The sequence below is a fragment of the Puntigrus tetrazona genome, chromosome 5, assembly GCF_018831695.1.
Source record: "Puntigrus tetrazona isolate hp1 chromosome 5, ASM1883169v1, whole genome shotgun sequence".
NCBI lineage: Eukaryota > Metazoa > Chordata > Actinopteri > Cypriniformes > Cyprinidae > Puntigrus > Puntigrus tetrazona.
In genome coordinates, this window is record NC_056703.1 from 897,660 (window position 1) to 920,833 (window position 23,174).

General features: G+C 37.5%; 1 protein-coding gene across 3 annotated transcripts in view; it reads right to left on the bottom strand.

The window, feature by feature from the left end:
• Positions 1-449: 449 nt before the first annotated feature.
• The window catches only part of rtn4r (reticulon 4 receptor), a 70,645-nt gene continuing 47,920 nt past the window's right edge, over positions 450-23,174 (bottom strand). For all 3 annotated transcript variants that reach the window (XM_043238185.1, XM_043238187.1, XM_043238186.1), the window contains one exon: positions 450-2,574. In XM_043238185.1, the coding sequence (XP_043094120.1) occupies positions 1,157-2,574 (1,418 nt within the window). In that variant the 3' untranslated portion in view covers positions 450-1,156. The remainder of the gene's footprint in view (positions 2,575-23,174) is intronic.

The window sequence follows — 23,174 nt, forward strand, 5'->3', positions numbered from 1 at the left end:
AGCTTTTCCTGCTGCATTTTATCCTAATTGTTAATCAGCTTTTCCTCACACCACACAAATACTTCAGAAATGTCATAATATTATTTCATGTGCTTAATGGTGAAAGCCAAGTAGAAGAAACCTGTACTACGAGAAGTACTCTCAAATTCAGTCAGTGTGACATTTATTAATTTGGTTATGAAAGATGTCTGGTTGTTTTGGCAAGCTTCAAGTTGTGAATTTCCGAGCTTCACACATGGATGAATCATTAGTGATTATGTTAAAGTTCATTAATGAGCAGAAATGTGCGCCTTTGAGGTTTCAGTCCTAATGGAATATACACAAAATGGATATTCAGGTCCTTCGGGTTTCATTTAGTCTTTGAATATGCTTAAAAAATATTTTTTAAATTTTATTTTGCAATTTAACTACAATATATTCTATACTACTTCAGTCACATGAGAAGCCAATTGTAAAAAATGAGATATTTTATTTGTCATATATTTATGCTTGTACACCAGCAAAATAAAATGCATATCTATGATTCCATCGCAATTTCAGTGAACAAATAGACAGCATTCCTTCCCAAGATGCCACCTGCAGTGTGTCATGACGCAAACAGAACATAGCACATATTTGGGGAGAGTTAAACATTTGTCTTTACTGAAATACTTAGAAACATAAAAAACAGCATAGAACAAATGTATCACTTTTAAAAGAAAAAAATATATATCGGAGGGAAAAAAAAATCATGTCACTCCCCTTCGGTTTCTCATCGGCAACATTCCTGGGTGCTTTCGGCGCTCTGGTTTAGTTTAGTCATGGTTTAAGGATTTTTTTTCTCTTTTTTTTTTGTGGTTCATCTACAATAGTCACTTTCTCATCAACTTTTTTTGGAGGTGATGTGGGAATAGGGAACTCTCCGCAGTGTTGCTTAAACACAGCACATTTAAAGTACATAGAACAAACATTTGGGCACCGAGTTTTATATACATTAGATCTCATGTATTCTGTAAAGGCATCCATTTCTTTTAATGCGTCTTTAGCATTACAACTTATTCTCAACCATGCGGGGCAATGTTGTAACCCCCTTTTCATCGTCTTTTGCCTGTCCACGTAGGCTACTGCAGGTATTTTGTGTCATTGTCAAGAGCAAACTGATGGACGAGAGTATGAACTAGGACAAAGCCAGAGACAACCAGAACAAGGGGAGAAAGAGAATGGCCAATACTTGAGCGGTGGATGCGTGAGCCTTTAGACAATACTGGTCTGATTTGGGCTTTTTGGAGCACTTTTTTTTCTTTCTGGTGGGCGCTGTAGAAGGTTCCAGATTGTCCAGGAGATCTGGGTTGATTTTGTCCATGTTCTGGTCGAGATTGTTGGACATGGTTCCCAAAGGACCATCGTTGAGACTCTGCTTATTGCGAGTGTCGTTTTTCGTTCGCTCCACCTCCCGAAACTTGGTCTTGGAGATGTTCTCCTTCTCTTTCAGGGGATTGTTGGTGATCTGTCGGCTGTTGTAAGATGAAGGATCCGGCAGGGACTTACTGGAGATAATGGAGGATTTGTCGTTATCCGAAAGACAGCACCTGGGAATGCTTTCAATGAGAGGATCGTCGAGCGAGAGGAACTTTCCGGAGCGTGCCTTGGTGTTGAAGATGCTGGTCTGAACCTGCGATGGAGAATCCACGCATCCCTCCAAATCATCGTTCTTCAGACGCTTAAGGTCCTTCCCGTTTAGAGAGGACGGAAGGTGGCACTCCAACTCAGAGCTGGACCCTTTGAAGCGTTTGAACCAGTCCCACAGCGGCCTGGCGCGACAGTCGCAAATCCACTGATTTCCGTTGAGCCTCAGGTACTGGAGGGACACCAGCGGGTTCATGGCCTCTCCCGTCAGCATGGTGAGGTTGTTGAAAAAGAGAAACAAGGTGGTCAGCTTGCCCAGGTCATTGAAAGCCCGCTGCTGCACGTGCACAATGCGGTTCTGGTGCAGGAGCAAGCGGTCAAGGTTGATAAGACCACGCAGCATGTGATCGGTCACCACCTTGATCTTGTTGTTATGCAAGAATAGGTAGGTAAGGTTGGCCAAGTCCAGGAAAGTGTCGTCGTGCAGCGCCAGAAGGTTATTATCCTGCAGGAAAAGATACTGAAGTGAGAAGAGTCCTCGGAAAACTCCCACCGGGAGCTCGGACAGCCCACACTTGTGCAGGTGAAGGGTATGCAGCTTGGTCAGGCCCCGAAACGCAGTGGGACTGATGATGCGAAGGTTGCTGTTGTCGCTGATGTCTAATTCTTCCAGTCTCTCCAGCCCGTAGAAGGCCCCCGCCTCGATATGGCTGATGTTATTTGAGTACATCCACAGGACGGTGAGATTATGCACTGAACTAAAGCTGGTTGATCGCACCACTGTCAGTTTGTTGCTCTGGAGGAATATTCGCTGGCTACGGACAGGGATCTCGGTGGGAATGGAGAACAGGCCCTGCTGTTGACAGGCCACGGTTGGCCTCGGCTCGCTGTAGCACACGCACTTCGCCGGGCAGCCGTTCATCACTGGCACCAGGTTAAGCCACAACACCAGGCAGAGGAGGCGACCACCTGTTGAGAAGAGACAAAAAGCCAAGGGGTCAGTTCAAGGTCAAGACAGCAGCTGCTTCGTTTGGCAGGACAGACATGATTTCATGTTTGCAATTTTACATAAGCTGGAAAATGGGAATGTGTAATTGTGATCACGTAACGCACTTTTTTAAATACTTTTAACGAGCCAAGATTAATAAAAATGTATTAAAAGCAACAGTGAAGTCTTTTGTAATGTTATGGAAGAATTTAATAATCTAACTTTCTATTTACCAAAGACATAAAATACGGAAAAAGAACGCATACTGTACTGTACGCACAAATGTATTTAACACGGATAAGAAATTATCAGCATATATCTACATATGATTTATGTATTATAGATGATTTCCGATCATTTGACAATATGACACTGAAGACCGAAGTAATGGCTGTAGAATATCCAGCTTTGTCATGACTGGAATAAATTACATGTGAAAGAGAACAGTTATTTTAAACTGTAATAATAGCTGCGCCTCATTATTTACACTTTTATTTGACTGAAAACGGTGTATTTGTGTGTTGCAGCTGACACAGAACAACGTATTCTTGTTGAACCACTGATGGCAGATGGAGTATTCTAACAATGTATTAATACTTTTCTGGGTATTAACAGTGCTATTTACTTTGCAGTCAATGGGACAGTTACAAGCCTCCCGGTTTTCATCCAAAATATGTTTTCTTTCTAAAGATGAACAAAGCTTGCATGGGCTTAGAACAACATGGGGGTAAGTGATTAATGACAAAGTTTTCCTTTTGTGGTGGATTAACCCTTTAATATGGATTCTATATATAATAGAATAACATAATTTACATTCTTTTCATATATTTGCATAAATTGTTTTCAATTTCATGATAATATAAAACTTTTTTTTTAATAAAAAGTAATAAAATTATTTTTATTAATAAAGAATTAATAAAATTTTTGAAGTACACTTACATTCCTTACAATACATTTAGTTCACATGTATAAATCAACACATTTTTTTAATAATCATACTTATATAACAATACTTTTATTGTCTATCGGGGGGGAGCACACTGTAAAGGAAGGAAAGTGTACAGTAAATCTCTCAAGGAAATTTTTTCACCTATAAAAATACAAATTTAAATCTAATATAAGCCATATCAAGTGAGTTAACTAAAAGCAGCATGTGTTTAATTTAGACACAGCAACCAAATGTGCTCTTATATACGTTAAACAGCTCTAAAATGGCTGCCTGCCTGAGAGTGCACGACCTGTCTGTACTTGTGCCTGCATGTGTGAATGCTTTCTGCAAAAATTTGTGCCACGGGATCCATTCCCATCCGCCAGCCAACGCAAGCGAGAAAATCCAGCCAATTGAGAGGACCGATAAATGAAACATTGGAGGGAGCCTTGAACAAAATTAGCTAGTGCTAATAGCAACGATGGAGCTAATCGCATTCCAGCATGGTGTTAAGGGTTGACATTTAGTCTGTCCAGAGGAAGATAAGTGTGCTGTGGGTGTTCGATGCGTGGTTGGGTGAGATGGGGCCAGGGGAAGGACGCAGGATGTTGGATCTGAGCCTCATGGGAGTGTAGCGAGTGCGAACATGCTTGAAGTGGTTCTGGAGTGTCACAGATAAGATGGCCTCCTCTCATCTCTGATCTGACGCCCAGTGGTCTGTGTGTCGATGTGGAACAGATGTGTCTGAGGGTGGGTTTATCTGGGGGAGACGCAAAGATAATAAAAACTGTTTTTATTCAGTCATTCTTGTTGCCGGCCATTATGTAGGAGATCAGACGATAAAACACGACTATCTATGAGATTTCTATCAGACATCATCGAGAGACTGATGAAGAGAGACATTCATCTCGGGCTTATTTATGTTAATCATCAACATCTGATACTTCTGGTCTAAAAGCAGTCTGAGAATATCAACTGCTATTAATCTATTCATCCTTTTATAGATAAACATATATCTATCTATTCATTGACCAACTGTTAGACAGAGAGGGCTGTGAATCTTTGGGTAGACAGTGAAACAATTAGATTCCTAATTAAAAGGTTTTCAAATCGATTCAAGATGATGTTTGCAAATTCAGAATAATTTGATTTGAGACAATTCACAATTTGATTACATTAACGATTACATTTATTAAACGATGCAAATTAGTTTTAGAACCAAAAACTCCATAAAAGTACAGATGCGAGAGGAAAATTTAGGGACTTGAGCACAGAACAAACCAGATAATTTCCATAATGACCAACACAATCTACCAAGAGAAGTGTAATTTACTACCTGGTTTTTAGGGAATAAAATAATGGCATTACTACAACTCATTTTATAAGTGCAAATGTTAATAAATTGCATTACCTTGTTCAGTTTAATAATCAATTACACTTATTTTGGTAGTCTACTTTAGACATTCTACTAACTGTAAGTATGTTAACTAATTCATGACTATATGTCTACTAGCTCTTATAGTACACTGTTAGGGTAGGTTTTAGGGTTAGTAGAATAAGTTGACATATACTTGCAAAGTTTCTCATAGTATGTTGTGGAAATGTGCATATATTTAAAAGCATTGAATTGCTATAGAAATCACAATTCATTCAATTCTTAGCACTTTAAATTGATTACCGCCAAAAATCGATGATTCGCAATTCAAAAATCCATGGTACAAGATCAATGCATATGCATTGTCAGGGTTTGTAATCGATGCACTGAGAAAATGAGTGAATCGTTACACCCCTACTATACATCCGTCCATTGAAATTATGGACCAACCAACAGATAAATGGACAGATCGATCAATATCTTATGACCATTTGCCAACTGTTTCATCAAGCGTCACGTTTACATAATCGGACTCTCTTGCGAGATTTTCACATGCACGCACAGGAGGCAGAGGAGGCCTTGGACGCTCCAGCACTGCTCCCTGAATTCTTCTCTGTCCCTCAATCTTGCAGCTTGTTAAATGGAGCTTGCTTGAGGCTTGACAGCATCCCTGTGTTACACTTTCCCTCAAATATCCTCCCTCTCCCTCTGCCGCTCCTGTCATCTTCCACCAGTGAGCTGTCAGCCTTCCTCTCTGTCTTTCTGCTTCACAGCGCTTCTCTTTCACCCTCTCTGCCGATAAAAATATTCCATCGGCGCGCTTTGAAACGTTAGGCTTCACGAATCTACCAGACCTCCTGTTTTATCTTCTAGTCATTAGCGGACTATCCCCACCCACACAATGCACGGCGGAGCCCCGCTTTCAAAGCTCTTTTTTTTATCATCCGTGGCCGACCGTGCTAACCTTGCGGTTCCTCGTGTCTTTCATCTGTTTAGTGCTGAGTAAAGCTACTCAAAATGTCATACGCCATCCTCCAATTATTTCGGCGCATTGTCTCGTCCCCTGGACAGTCACACAGCCGTGTCCTTTATTGCCGGGCGCCCTTCACTGTAAAGGCCATTTGGCAGACACCGACTACATATGAACACTCAATGTTTTTCTACCTCGTCTCCATCTGTATGCCGGTCATGCCTCCCCTTTCTCTAATCCCAGTAAGGAGCCCCGCTTTGCCTTTTTATATTTCTCTTTTTCTCCTTTTCTGTCAAGGGGATGCCCGTATCCTGTCGTGCCATCGAAACAACAGCCCGTTTCATAAAAGGTTATTGCATTGCAGCCCACAATCTATACAGCAGCATTCTCAAACTGTTTACCCACCTATTAGTTTTGCATTACCTCTGGTATTTTTCTAAACTCAAGAGAATCCCTCATAATAGCGGAGCTCCAGCCGACCGCTTACTCATTTTTGCAGTGAAGCCAAGCTGCATTCTCAGATGACGAGCTTATTAGCAGTGCGCCGTTCGACGTGCTGAGGACCACCCTCTTGCAAACCTGACAAGCCGAATGGTGTTTTTAGCTTTGCATAAAATGCACTGATTGCTGCTTGTCTCTCCACTTGTGTGAAAAGCTCTCATCCTGATATAAAAGACGCCACGGGAGAGCGAATAAACCATTGATAAACAGGGAGGCGAAATCAAGGATACTTCTCTGCTGTCTAATTGAATTATTTGTATGGGAAACAAAAGGAGACAGAATACTGAACAAGGACTTGAGATAATTGTGTGCACAAAGAGAAAGAGAGACAGCGGGGACGAGTGGCAATCCCTGACTTAGCACATTTGCATATGTCTCCAGCATATGGAGAGCATGTAATGACATTTACACCATTTTTATCTCAACCGTACAAGTGGGTTTGACAAGTATTAGCAGCCACTGTCTTGAGACCAACAGGGGCGTTTTGGACATTCAGTGGATGGATTTAAACAACCTCCTAACTGCATATATATATATATATATATATATATATATATATATATATATATATATATATATATATATATATATATATATATATATATAGTTCACCCAAAATTTTCATTGTGTCATAATTTATACAGATATACGACGATCAATACAATTTTTACACTATTTATTAATCTTATTTAACATTAGTTAATAACAATGCAATCACTCATTTTTAGTTCATGTCAGCTCACAGTGCATTAAGTAATTTTAACAAACAAAACAAAAAAAAAATAATGCATTAGCCAATGCTGAAATTAGCATTAAATAAGATTAATAAATGCAGTAGAAGTATTGTTCATTCTTAGTCTGTGTTAATTAGCGCTGTTAAGTAATGTTAACTAATGAACCTTGTTGTAAAGTGTTACCTAAATACTAATTATGTAAATACTAATTATACATACTAACTGTACTTTAAATGTTCATTAAATAAGTGAGATTTTAATTCAACAAATTTTTATATGTTTTTTTATGATGTATGCTTAAACAAACTTTTGTTCGATTTCTGTGTAAAAACACCAATGGTAAGAAAAAGAAACTGATTTCAAAATAAACACATTTTATATCTTATGCAGTTTTGCGTCTCATGCATCTCTGCATATAAATAAAATTATAAATTGGTGTGAAAGAACATGTGACTTGTGGGTGGGTAAGCATTTACCCAGAACACCCTAGCAACGCCATGACAACCGCCCTGAACACCTTAGCAACTGTATAATAATGCTTTGGCAACCAGCCGCACTAGGACTGCATTGACAGGTTTTTTGCGGGCATTTGAGGTGCCGCCAATTTATTCCCCGTCAGCGCCATTTTCTGCATTTCACGAATATACTGCATTACTCATTTCCGTATAGTTGACGTTAATTAGACTCATTACCTCTGAATAAACAAATGAGCGACAGTGCCAACATCTTAATCATGGAGCTAAATATAAAAATAAATTCAGCACATTTCAAGCCTCTTTAGCACCCACTGGTTCCGCTTCGTTGTGAGCTTTCTGAAGGCCAATTAACCGTGGAATTAAAGCACCAATTAATATCGAGTGCCAAGATTAGATATAAAGAGAGAATAACGTGGTCAAGACTTCATCTATTTTTGTTAACTGTTGACGTGCAGTGCTAGACACCACATTCAAATGCGTTTACTAATTTTAGAGATGAATGAATAACTGGATATTGATTTTATGACTTAAAAACGATCTCAGTAAGGTACAGTTCAAAAAATTGTTTGCTAAATTGCTGCTACTTTCCTTTTTTAACGATGAAAAAACAAAACAACAACAAAATATTTCCTGGAAGTCAGAAATATATAAGTTGCTAGCAAAAAAGTAATTTTCACACTGAAGTCATATAACTATGGTGTACTTTGTTTATAGCTTTCACTTTTTACTCATTCATTTTGGCTTCAAAATTCATGAAAAAAAACTTTTAGCATTTAACATTTTTTAATAATAATTTGTTCAACTTATCAATTTATCCATATATATATATATATATATATATATATATATATATATATATATATATATATATATACAACTTTTGTGGTCACAGTAGTTTTTTGTTTTTTTTTAAATCCAAAAGCCAATGGGTTTTGATCAAGAGATCCGGGGGTGATGCTAACTTCACGGTTGGCCTAAAAAAATACATCACCGCTGCAGAGCTCTATTGCATGCGACACGATGACAAAACAAACTGTTCAGATCAGATACAGAGCTTTAAGCAACACACACAGCCAGAAACAGCAGGTCTGATGAAGTGTTCAGGAATAATAGCACCTGTCCAGCTTTCTCCTCACTGTGACTGGATGGACCGGTTTCTAAACACCCAGTGGGCATTATTGACCTGTAAACACGGACGGTCATGAGTTCATCAGATCCTCTACATCTGATGGAGAGCAGCAGCGGTGTTGGTGTAGATGTAGGTGATGTAGCTGATGGCAGGCTCTTCTCTCTCAGCTCCTCTGAATGTCTTTGCTAATTGCTTCTGTCTTTGTTCTCCCTGCGGCAAAATCCGTAATATAATTTCACCTCTTTTGTCTGCTTTCCCCTTTTCTTATTTGACTTTGCTTTGAATCCATTTGCACTGTTTTCTGTTTCTGCTCTGACCTCTCTGGTTGACCATGGCATGGGTCATAGCACTTGTAAGTCTGGTGTAAGAAAGACAGAGATTCAGAACGTTTTCGAAGCCATTTTTTTGTTTGGTTTTTGTTGTTGTTAAGTAACATAAAGAAAACTTGAAGAAGCTGATCATTTGACTGCTTTGCCCACGAAACAAAGACTTAAAATCCTTAACCACTTGTTATCTCACACTAAAAACGTTTCAAAAGTTTGGGGTCGGTAAGATTTTGTTTGTTAAATATTTAAAAAGTGCTTTTGTATTTGCATATACGTTAAAATGGAATATATTCATGTATATGTATATGCTAATTTGCTCCTTAAGAAACATAAACACATTAGTTCTGCTGCACAATAATTTTATGGAAATCTTGAAACTTTTTTCAGTATTTTTTTGATAAATAGAAAGCATAGCATTTATTATATATATATATATATATATATATATATATATATATATATATATATATATAAAATAATAAATAATAAATAATAAAATTATCAAAGATCTATCATCACAGAATAAAATAATACTAATTTCTTTATATGGGGTGAATTAATTAATTAATTATTGGAGCACCAGAAAATAATTAAAATAAAAATATACCTAGTAAGCCAGGACAGAAAACATATTTACAATATTTAATAATGAAATAATTGAAGATATTCGGTATTTACCACACATCCTCTGGACATAAAAGATTAGGACACCAGAAAAAGATAAAAGGTGAAGGAGCAGGACATTTGGAAGAGATATCGGGTAAAGAGGCAACAGGAAAGGTGACAGAGATGAAAGGTGTTGGGACAGAAACGAGAAGATGGATGCTCAAGGAGAACAGATGCCCGAGCTTTCTGCAGTAACATTGAGCATGAGCTGTGGAATGCAGATGATTTTATTGACGCTGGAGCAAAGCGAAGCAGATCAGGACTTATTTGTGTCTGCCGTCTGTACCACATGCTCTAAGTTTGCCAGATGGTTCATGAATAACAGAGAATCGAGCAGGTTGCGGGGGAAAATAAATAAAGAAATGCGCACAGACACTTTGGTTTACTATTGAAACCGGAAACATACTTTATGCAAGTTCACAAATGCAAACATAAATGCCTGGCCAACAACATTCCCATTATACGAAAGTAAAAATGCGTTTCTCTAAAGAGAACTAGAAGTATGCCATTATAGGTTTATTTCCCTCATTTTCTGTTTAAATACACAAATATTTCAGACCGATGGAAAACCGTAATTTTTTAGCTTTTTGAAATAAATCTCTTATATTCCCCAAGGCTGTGTTTACATGATTGAAATCTACAGTAAAAACAATATCATGAAAATATAAAATAAGCCTTTTCTATTATACCTATTCCCGAATTTCCAGCATAATTACTCCAGACCTCAGCGTCACACGACCCTTCAGAAATCATAGTAATATGCTGATTTGCTGCTCAATAAACATGTATTATTACTATAAATATAAAAAAAAAAACGATTGTATTTTGTGGAGCCTAATGTTCTATAATTCTGTGATGAAAAGAAAGTTTAAAAGAGCTGCATTTATTTGAAATCCGAATCTTTTGCAATATTATAACCTAACTTTGGATCGATTTAATGCATCCTTGCTGAATAAAAGTATTACTTTATAGAATTCTGACACAGATATTGAGCTCAGTGGCTAGAAGCATCTGCTCTCTTTCCGCTGTAAGTCTGTACATTTTGTTTCAGAGCTGAAACTGCTGTATTTAAACAATGGATTTTCAATGAAGGCACTGTAAACACTGCTCAGAGTGAGTGAGGCTTCAGCTCTGAAACACTTGACCCGTTCTGATTACTATATCAATCACATTAATAGTCTGAATATATATATATATATATATATATATATATATATATATATATATATAATAACATTTTCCAACTCTCTTTCTCTTTCCCTTCCTCCTCCTCCCACCCATGCAATGCACTTCTCTTGCTAGCTATTACGATTTCCCAGCCCATTTCTCACAAGCCCACACGCTCCACCTGGATTATGAGCCAAAATAAACACAAACACAAGTATAATCATATTAGGTTCATAACTGTTCCCAAAGCTTCATCTACAGTCAGCATAGTCATAACTAATAGCTTTAGTACACAGAGTCTAGTATTGTACCTAAGAGCCTATTATATGCAATCTGCATCTCCGCAGAATCGGAGTCATTAACCATTAATAGCTTCTTGCTACTGCTAGCAGTGTTATCATAGCATTATTTATGCATAATTATGGTTTTTAGTAATGTTTTGAATAAGCTTTGGTGTAGACTTTTAAGTTTTTTTTGTTACGTGGTTTTGTAATTTTTTTTATTCATTTTTAAAATATCATGATCATAATTCAGTTTTAGTGTTTATTTATTCTATTCCAGTTAATACTTGCAGTACTCCCAATTAAACTAAAAATGCATTTGAAATGTTGCTTTGGTAGCTAACATTAACGTGTTTTTAATCTCTCATTCATATTTTATTTTATTTCATTTTTATTGAAATTGTATTTTTATTTTCCAGTTTATTTTTCATTTTGTTATTTGCAACATAGAGGCAACATTTACAATTATATTTTTTTTCTGCTTTCATTTATTTAAACTCGCTTACCTAATATTTATATTTTATTAATATATTTAAATAATTTATATTAATATTTGCATTTTATTTAAACTATACATTTTTAATGTTTTGTTAACTTTCATATTTTAGTATTATTCCAACACTTTGAATACTTTGAATATATTTTTATGTGCTTTTTCAATTTATTTATTTTAAATTAATTCACCTAATATTTATATTTTATTAATATGTATTTTTATCCTTATTACAAATAATTTAAACTATTCTTGTCTTTGAGTTAACATCAACATGGCACTAGCATATCAACGCATATGAATTTTACAAGGAGCTGTTTTTTTTCTTTTTCATTAATACGTATTTTTATGCTTTCAGATATCAGTAATACAGCACATTTAATCTTCTTCTTTTTTTCAAGCACATTATTTCACGTCTAAATACATTGCACAGAGCATATGTCTACTCAAATCAGTAGCAGATTTTGTCTGGACCCTTTCAAATGCAAAAAAGTGAGTTGTGAGGCGCACGAGGAGTTTTGATTTTAGGATTCAAATCCAGAGTTTTCCTTTCTAACGTCACGCTATATTAGTACATAAACCACAGCAGGGTGTTGAGCCATACCTTTCAGACACCTCGGATCCAGCATATTTACTCCACTACAAAGACACATTTAGTTTCAGATAGCTAACCCTGTGGACAGATCTGTCAAAATAAAAACGTTCCTCTATGCCTGCGTTCCCATGAAAAATACACCGAGCGGCGTGCCAGACGCGTGGCTTTCATCACAATGTAAACAATTTATTTTCTGTGAGTCAAGACGTGCGCTGGAAATCCCCCAACTTCAGCGAGACTGACAGTGGCATCTTTTAGGTGCCTAACTTAATGAGATCCTGGACTGGTGGATAAACATGCTAATTCAGTTTGGGGTGGCAAAGTGATTCGAAACGCAGTCTGGAGTAAAAACATCTGCGAGTTTAAATAGTTGCACGTTGGAAGCAAATTGAAAATTGGCTCGGCACACAAAGCGCTGTCATTCATTCGGGCTTTTCTCACCCGATATATAAACACGCGCATGTTTGTGCTGGAACTGTATTTGCACGCCGTTCATTACAATGGAAAAACCTTTCAGAGCCGACAGAAGTCGTCGCTCCTCGAGGGCCGTGTTTCTCTGAGCGTTTAATCGTGATTACAGATAACTGAGGGCGGGCTGTCATCTAAAGAGGGTCATCAACCGGCCATTATCTTGAGTACACAAACAACACTTTCATCCAAATAAAAGGCTGAAGAGAGTCTCGGGCTTCGACTGGAGGACAGGACAGAGAAATTAAAATGAATAGGTTGCTCGCTAGGCTCATTTTAATAAAAATATATGTATATTTTATTCTGTAGTCAGCAATAATTCCTGCGCTCGTCTCTCACGTTAATTTAATCTCATAGCCTTGCTTGTTAGTACATTTATTATGTAAGATCATAACCCACAGTTCATATAGTAACAGGCCCTGTGGTGTAGCTCCTACCTAGAGACCGGCGAAACTATTAAACAGGCCCTTTTCTACACTCCTGTAGCATTATATCTCCTAAATTCAATTTTAAATGAGGCAATGCTTCTTGCAACAAAACAGGCCTTTTCTTTTTTGTATTGTTTTTCCACAAGCATTTTTACTCCTGGAATAAAACATGCCCGTGGTAACTACTGAGACTCATTATTTGCATTATTTGCATCATTACTCATTTTTGCATCCCCTCGCTGCCATACATATATTTTATTCACGTTCCGATCTGACGTACCGATGTGCGCGATCAGGTCAGGAGACTAAAACTTAGATTAGACATAAACTTAAAATTCTGAAAGTCAGAATTGCGCGATATAAACCCGGAAAGTGAATTGAAAAATTTCAGAACAGCGTGACAAACAATTGAGAAAAAAGGAGCCAGGATTACAAGTAGGAATTGTGAGAAATAAATTCAAATTTCACTTTTATTTAACTTGTTTGGGCTGACGAACTTAACCAACATAGTTCATTTTTACCTGTATTTTGTGGGTTAGCGTGTGTTGATTTCAAATAATGCGTGTTAATATCTCACATTATGCGTATAAAATGGTGCAAACATTCAGTTATATATCAGTATATCAGTATCATGACTACTTCTGAACTATTGCTCCATTTAGAGCTTTTAGAGGAGATTTTCACTGTTCGATTATGTCTACACAGTACATCAAACTCTACTTTAAAAGTAGATTAATCCTGTTTCCATTATACATCTCCATTAAAACGTTCCAAGCCATTACATAATCTTTCACTAGATGAGGCAAACGAACTGTGCTTGTTCACACATAGTCTATATAAAACACATTTCACACCATTAGCTTTTTAACCTTCTTTTCTCGATGTACTAGAGGTCAATGACGGCAGTGGTAAGATTTCACTCACTGTATCCACCTGTAGCAGTCAGACCAACGCAAGACTCAAATTTCGATGAACTCTGGATAAAAATAGCTGAATGGCACCGCGGAGCTGTCAACTGTCAATATTGAGCTCCTGTGATTAAGTGTTTGAACGGGAGCGTCTCGCTGTCTCGCTCTGTGGTCAGCTGTAGGTCAGACGATACGGCTCAGATTCTTCACAGACACAACACCGAATAGTTGTGCAATACTAGCTTCCTCTTCTACAGTTTGGTGAAAAGCATCGGTTCTGGAGATACAGGGGTCTCTTCAGAAAACATGACTGAAATATTGTCTGGTTGAAAATAAACCTGACAGTTTATTTTGTGTCCTTGGGATAAAACAATGGATTTGTCCCTTGTTCTACATGCTCAAAATCAACCACGCCGTGAAAACGTGTGACCGAAGCAGTTCTACATTTCTCAGGCTTTTTAAAAATAGCTTGCATCGCAGTCGCACTAAAATACACAAACAACAAAGGCTTTTCTTAAAGGCATGCTGGCATTTTATCATACTGTCAGTTTTTAACACGGTGCATATATTATGTAACTCATTCGACTGGATAATCCATATTCTGCCAGCGGAGACCCAGTTTCTCTGCTTTCTGTAGGAGGAGGTGGGGTGCATGACTTTTGCATGACTTTGCTCAGAATGACACGTCTTGCCGGCATATGTCAGGTGTCACAGCTCAGCCTGTATTTCACAAAAACAGCTAGAAATAAAAGATAAACACTGCGAATCCAGAATGACACCTACTAGCTGATAGAAAATGATTGAGAGAGAAAATCCGCTCTCATATGCAGTGGCTTGCATTGTTGTTCTTTCGGAAACCATTTATACAGTAGCTTTCTTCTTAGCAGAAAACACCAGTCATTTGGAAAGAGAAATCACAATTAAGATCCATTTAATAGTCTCCTAGACGACATCATGAAATGGAGAACAAATGATTTTTCTTCTGATAAAAAAAGTAATCTCACGTCTACTTCAAAACAATCCAGACATCCAAAGTTTCTCAATATGAACTCAAACGTTTCTCAGATTTATTTAATCTAAACTATGCAATACAAAATCTTTGAAAAACCTATAAATGTTTATTTAAAAAATATATTATTCATGAAACCAAAAGTGTGCGCACATATTAAGTGTGCGCACATATTTGCTTGCTTTTTGTAAAAACTTAGCGTAATGCTCTTTTCCATTTTCTGACACAACCGGACACATTTGTGTGTAAATAAGCTCTTCGCAGAGTAGCTTGTGCGACAACGCATCATGCAAATTTTCCACTCGAGTTTGCATTTTGAGTTACAGTTTATTTCGATAGTCCACTTTAGACATTCTGCTAACTATAAGTAACTCTGTAACTAGCGTGTCACCCAATTCTTATAAATTTGCAACTACATGTCTGTCTGTCAAAGTAGTAAGTTTAGGGTTAGTAGACATATACTTGCAAAGTTTCTGATTTGTTAATATGTTGTGGACCCGTAAAATATTAAGCAGACAGTTTACTAATACTCTAATGACTGCTAGTTGACATGTAATCGCAAAGTTACTTACTGGTAGTAGAATGTCTAAAGTGAACAATAAAGTGTTACCAAATTTTGCAACTTGTGCCAAGGACACGATTCAGGCCCATCTATTGCATTCATGTCTGTTAGTCATAAAGTGATAAGAATATACAGAACAATAAATAAAGAAGAATACATATAACAAACACCTATGTAAAACAAACTTTTATGTGTTTGACCATTTCTTTGTATTTTGAACTATTTGAACTTTAACCACTCAGAAGGCATTAACTACTAACATGAAATATTTAGAAAAGTCAGAAGAGTGTACAGTAAGTAGAGAGCATTCGTCACATATCCAGCCGAATTAAGAATTAAGCGTGTATAAAAGCATTCATTTTCATATGTTCATCATTATTAAACAGCAGAAGAGTGTATTCATCGTGTGTCTCTCAAAATGAGAGTTTGGATGGCTTAAGACCTGCGGTTGCACACAACTACTAAATATTTCATAGTCAGACATTGACTTGTCAGGAACTGTCTCATCAGTTTAACATTTCGCTCCCTCGTGTTGACACGCTCTGAGGATTTGTAGCTGCCTTGAACTCCATATTTGCCAGCATTAAGAGTTTTTCATTCAAGATTAAAAGTACTTTGTTAATTTAAATTCTTTGTTTGGAGGGCCTCGAACGTAATGATGAATTAGCATTGTTTTCACGCTCTATTTATAGCCTACCACCATGCTCTTTTCTGCAGTGTGTTGCACATATATATTTTGCAGTATGCACGCAATGCCCACACGACCTTCTACATTTGCTAAAGTGTGCAGTCTAAAACACGGCATACTGTATCCCAAAATGCAATGCACACAACCTGACCTCGCTCTTTCAGTGTAACAAATGATCTGGAAGTAATGCCATCTTTTATTTTTAAGTGCTCGAGCCTTGTTAGCGTCAACAGTGCGCCCCTGCTGGTAAACTACAACATTACATGAGCAAAAAATTTGTTATTAGTCATTAGTCAATTAGTTATTACATGTGATGATACATAGTACACAACTGTTTAAACGGCTTCACTTAATAATGCATTTAGAAAACAAAAACAGTAGGAAGTATAGTATTGTTGCACATTAAAGAGTTACTCCATGCCAAAAGAAAAATTTACCCCATGTCTTTCCAAACCCTTAAAAGCTTAGCTCATCTTCAGAAAACAGTTTAAGATATTTTGGATGAAATTACCTGTAAAGTAGTGAACACTGTCTAGGCCCAGAAAAGTATGAAAGACATTGTCAAAATAATCTGCCATCGTTGGTTCAACCGTAATGTTATCAAGCTACAACAATACTTTTAGTACGGAAAACAAAAAAACTTTTAAAAAACGGCACTACGGTGACACAACGGTGCCAAATTGTTGAATGAAGTCATAAAAAAAAGATTACAATTATTACAGTTTCTATACCTAGCTGCAAAACTGTTTTCAACAAGGAAATACCGAGCAGCAAATCAGCATTTCTGAAGGATCACGTGACGCCGAAGACGGGGAAATGTGATCAAAATTCAATTCTTTGTATCACAGGAATAAATGACATTTTAAAATATATTCAAATAGAAAAAGATGGTTTTAAACTGAAATAAAATATTTACTATATTACTGTTTCTATTACTTTTTAAAATGAAATAAATGCAGCCTTGGTGAGCTTAAGACAATTCTTTCAAAAACATCAAAGAAAAATCGTTGGGACCCCAAACATTTGAATAATGCCTCTTCGCGCAGTGCTCAGAATAAACAAAGCTGCACAAAATTATGTAAATATATAAAGAATGGATATATAGTATTAAATATTTAACAGATGCAGAGTGCATAAAAGCAACAGATTTTTAAAATGAAAAAATTTACCTCAGGGTTATCTCGTAAACAGCCAAATTAGATCCTGGAAGTGCCCGCTCTATGTCTGGGGCCAGCGTCCCATTTCCGCAGTGCCCTTCAAAGCCACAAAACTGCCACCTGTCTTTGCCTAAAGCCCTTCCTTTGTGTATTCAATCTGATGGAAGGCTCTCTGAGAGATCCTCCCTTAATTATACGGCAAATGAGCCATCACAACGCCATTAAAATGATGTTCTTTTTTCTCTCGCATTGACTAACTGTCTTTCCCCTTTTTCCCAGAGCTTTTATTAGCAATAAAATTCAATTTTGCGTTTCCAGGTTGCCAGCCTAAGGGGGTAAAAATGCATTACCCCAGACTGAGGGAAAGTGGGAGCTAATGATTCAGCTGCATACAATCCAAGAGGCTTTCCATCATCGCTGCTGAGTTATTGGCCTGATGCTACAGTATCGTCCTGTCTGTGGAAGTGCGTGAAAGCGGGGATATTTGTGAAATGAGAGCGCAAATGACAGAGCGGAACAGGTTCGAGTGTGTGTCTGTGCTGTTTTCAATAAGATGAATTGGTTGCCATGTACAGCGGAGACTGACTCAAAAGTGTGTTTTGTTCTTTCTCATACATTTAGTATGAGAAAGATAGATCTCTCAATCTGACCAGCTGAAAGGCTGCCAAAACACCTCTGAGACAAGCTAAATCAGCTTGGTCAGGCTTTGAGAACTTAAACAGAGAATTGTTTTATAAGTTAAAATAAAAGTTGGAATAAAGATAGTATAAGATTTGAAAAGGAGTCAATTAAGAAAAATATTAGTGCAATGTAACAATCATAATGTAAAATAATATTGATACTTATTATCATTATAAGTAACTTTTATCTTTTATAATTTCAGTAATAATAATACTGCTAATAATAATACTAATAATACACAATTTATTATTAATATAAAAGTTATGTAATAGTAATAATAATGTATTATATAATAAAAGTTATTATTATTATTGTTGTTATAATTATAAATTATTTGTTTTTATTTTTACTTTTATTCTAATTGTTATTATTATTATTATTATTATTATTTTTTTACTTTATTAAAATTGTCCTACATACTGGATTCAGGAGATAAGTATTGCATATTACTTTTTAATACACCATTTTATTATAGCCAGCATTACCCGGTGCACTTTCTTGGTTTTTAAAATTCTTTGCAAGAGAATATAAAAGTGAATTCTCCCACCTTTATCCTTCTTTAAAAGGTTTTAACACTTCTGGCAACGCTCCGCACTGATGCAGCGAGCAGATGAAGCCGTAACGTTAATGATTTGAGCGTGTATAAAGTTGGGACACAAAGTTGTAAAGGAGCTGACACAATTACTCCACACGCTTACTTGAAGGTCTATGTGACAAGGGTATCGAAAATCTATTGTCTTGATTTAGTTAGCAAACATAAAGCACATTACAGACACTGTGGATTCAGCACAAACGTGTCTCCACATTACTGAGCTGTTAGTACAGATCTCCCACACACCACCAACGATTTCCATGACTTCTCCATAATCTTTCCAGTCACAAGTGGTTAGCAGATAAAGGCTTTTGATATCTTTTTAGATACACTGCTGGCAAGGATTTATAGCCACACCAGAAACAATCTTTTGAATAGACTTAGACAACCTCACTGATTACACTTGTTAGTATACAAACGTCTCCCTCAATAGCCACTTAATGGACAGGCCACTATTATTACATACACACACAAAGATCAGTATTTAGCCACTTAAATGTTTTAACACTAAAACTACTGGAATTCTGTAACTAGAATGGCCATAGCGGTCATTTTGAGTGGTTATACTAAACTGAACTGAATACCATTTTTGTCATATCATATTTACATGCGATGCTTCTTTTCCAGATTTACAATGAAGCTTTGAGTGTCTGTTGTCATATTTTAAATGCTTATAACTGTGTTAATAACAACGTTAGAATAAAATATACACATATTTAGAAAAAGTCAGGGTATTACAGTTATATTGGTTGTATTTCAATAAAGTTATCCCATTGCAAAAATTAGTTCTAGTGTTAAAGCTAAAAATATGGAAAAACACTACTTTTCAAAAGTTTGGAGTTGTTAAGATTGTTTTTGAAGCAGTCTCTCTGCTCAGGAGCATTTAATAAAAAATTATTAAATACAGTACGATTACAGTAATATTATGAAATGTTATTAGAATTGTAAATAACTGTATCATTACTCAAACCTTTAATGTCATACGATTCTTCGAAAATTCTTCAATTATTATTTTTACTATGTCAAAAACACATTTTTGTGTAAACTGTTAAATTATTTATAGGATTCTTTGTTGAAAATTACCGCCACTTTTGAATAATTTAATGCATTATTTCATAATAAATGTATTCATTTTGCGAAAAAAAAAGAAAAAAAAACTTTTAAACAATTATCATGCACCATTCAAAAATCTAGTTTCTATTAGCATGCGTTGTGCTGCATTGATGTTGGAGATCTGTGTTCATATCTGCAGAGGTTCTCTATAATGCAGTGTGCTGATGTAGCAGACCTGCAGCAAATGTGTGTCATCTACAAACAGCTGAGTAATGCTGGCCCCTGCCCTAAAACACTCTAATGAGACGAGCTGAGTGAGAGTGTGTTGGTGTAATGAAGTGTGATCTCAGTAATGAGACAAAGGTAGTGTGCAGATAGATGGAGAGACGGAGAGATGAAGTGTGTGTGTGCACGTGCATGTGTGTGTGTGTGCGCATGTATGTCCAGGGAACATTAAGGTCAGCATGCAGAGCCAAGATCATGTTGGCACAAGATTTACTCAAATCTTGTTTTCAAGCTTGTTTTTTTACTTTGTCCATGTACTGTACACACCATGATATCAAAAATGAATACTTTTACTTAACTAAATTACAGCAAAAACTGTATGGATTTGGTGGAACAGAAATATTGATCAATAGTACTAATGTAGTACTATTTCAGTGCTTAAATAAAGCAAAAAATAAAGCAAACAAAGAACTGAAATAATGCTAGTCTTTTGAGTACCAGTCATGGTGGTCAAATCATCTGTGATGAAAATACTTGAGTGTGCCTACTAGGAAAATTACAGCTCTTCATAAAGTGCATAAAGATGCCACTTAGCATTTTTTTTTCCAGCAGCTTACTCTTGAAACAAAGCAACCATTTTTTTCTGCCTTTACTGTTGTTTGTAAGCCATTAAATAAACAAACATATAAATAAATAAATAAACATCAAGCACTATTTACTTGATTTGGGTACTGTATATAGATCAGATGTCCAGGTAACCATGGTTCCTTCAGGGAAAGAGACATCTTTGCATCTTTTGGGGACCGCGTAAAGTGCATTGGCTGTACAATGGAAGGACGGGATGTCATGGGTGGGTGACGTATATCGACCAGGAAGCTTTAAAAACAAACCACAGCCAGGTCCCGTGTGGGGACGTGAAAACATACTGGAGGTCTCAGACTCAGCGCACCGCGGAGGAAACGCGTGACTAGGGGGTGTCTACCCACTGACTGTCCACCAAGAGGGGTGTGATAGGCCAAAATTGTCGCCATGTCTTCAGGGTGGAGTGGGATAACCCTGCAGAGAGCCTGGCCTGCAAAAACTCCAGTAACAGGGCAGTTAACTGGATCGAGCAGGCATTCTTTGCACCATGAAGTGACAAGCTTTCATTTCAGGGCATACAGTTTCCTCATGGAGGGAACTCTGAACTGGAGGATGGTCTCAACAACACTTTCTCCAGAACTCCCGGAAGCAGAGCAATTGGGAGAAAGGAGTACAGATGCAGCTTCGGCCACATCTGAACCATAGCATCCATCACCAGCAGAGCTGGATGAACTAGAGAGAACCAGAGGGGACATTGTGCATTCTCTCGAATCGCGAAGAGGTCCACCTCTGCCACATAGAACACTCTCCAGATCTGCTCTCCAGATCCTTTCCCCTGGCCTAACCCCTTGCATCAACAGGATGTCTGTTTCTACATTGAGATGCTCAGGAAAATAAATGGCTCTCCACAGATCGCAGGACGAGTAGCCACTCATGACCGCTCCCCAACCAGTGATGCACCAGCCTGACCTACCAACAAGTTCCCCCTGCCCACCTGTTGTTTGCATTGGCTTGGAGGGCAGGACCAGAGGCTTTTAAAGGACACACAAGTATCTGCTATACTCTCTTCATCAACCTTATTACCACGCTCTTTCATCCTCACAGCGTTAACATAATAGTTGGAAGCAGGGACAAAGAGGCGGGCTGAGAATAGTTAATCCATAATCTCAACACCTTGGTGCAGTTCAGAGTTTTCCTCGACTGGCCACTCAATGTTTAGCTTGGCTACAGCACGAGTCACCACCTCCAAGAGCTCCTCAAACGGGGGCGATGAAGAGACTGCAGTCTCTTTAACGCTTTCCATATCAACTCCCTTAGTGGAAGACAGGTGAAGCACCGAGGGCCGAAGTAACCCTCCATACCCCGAGAGCAGCTGATGGAACCTCTCGCTCTGTTCCAGGAAGATGGAGACTCGCCCATCTCCATTTCCTCTAAATGTTCTAGTTCCAGCTGCAAACCCCACGAGTGCAGACGCCTGAGCCGGAGCCACGGAGCCGTGGGGAATGCTGGTGAAGACTCCCTCCTCAAAGAGAGCCTTCCAGGAGCTAAGCACACGCAGAGGTAGCTGCTTGCAAAGAAGGCAGTCAGCTCCCTCGAGAGCTGACTCCACTTGCTTCGCTCCCAGGCAAGCCATGCACAAGTTATGTATTGCCTGCCATGATATAACGTTTACACAGACGGGTACACTGCCTATACCGTGACTTGCCCTCGCCCTTGCCCTCTTCTCTTTCGAGCTCATAGCTCTCTTTTTTTGACAGTACAACAATAACTAGGACTGACAACACGAAACTGAGAGTCGGTTGTACTCCACATGCTTTGTAAAAGCTTCCTGGCCGATGATGTCACCTGCTCATGACGTCCTGTCTTTCCATTGGACAGATTGCACACATATTCAGAGCTGACGTGCTGTAGGCAGTCCCCAAAAGCATTGTATCAATGTAGCTTGATGTTCCAGAAGAGGAACTATATATAAAATATACTGAACAAAAAAGTTGGTTTGGGTGGTTTCATGAGTTCCTTAAACAAGTTTGCCTAGGACTGACCAGAAATGTGGTGCTATAAAAAACCTGAACGCAATATTTCAGAGACATTGTACTGCATTGCAAGGCAACATGTCATGTTTTTTTTATTTAACAGAATAGAGAAACCTCACATGCACCTAATATATATATATATATATATATATATATATATATATATATATATATATATATATATATATATATATATATATATTGCTCATTACAAAGGTTAATGTGTTAATGGGGCCTGGTCTAACCAGCATAAACTATCAAAGCTTGGTTAAATGTGTTTCCAGTTGCATGAGAATCCAAACTATAGGTTGTTGACTGCACAGAAATGTGCCAAAACCCTTCTAAAGCTAATCAAAACCTGGTCTGAACATTTAAAACCATCACAAGCTGTGTTACCAGTGCTATTTTCTGTTGTCTTTTAAATGTCCTCTGCATAAGAATCTAAATTGTAGGTGGTTGATTCACCCTCACAAGAATCCATTAATAACTCTGGTCCAGAAGTAAACAAGCCCACACTCAAAAACAACCTTCAGTCCATATGCTTCCCTTGCAAT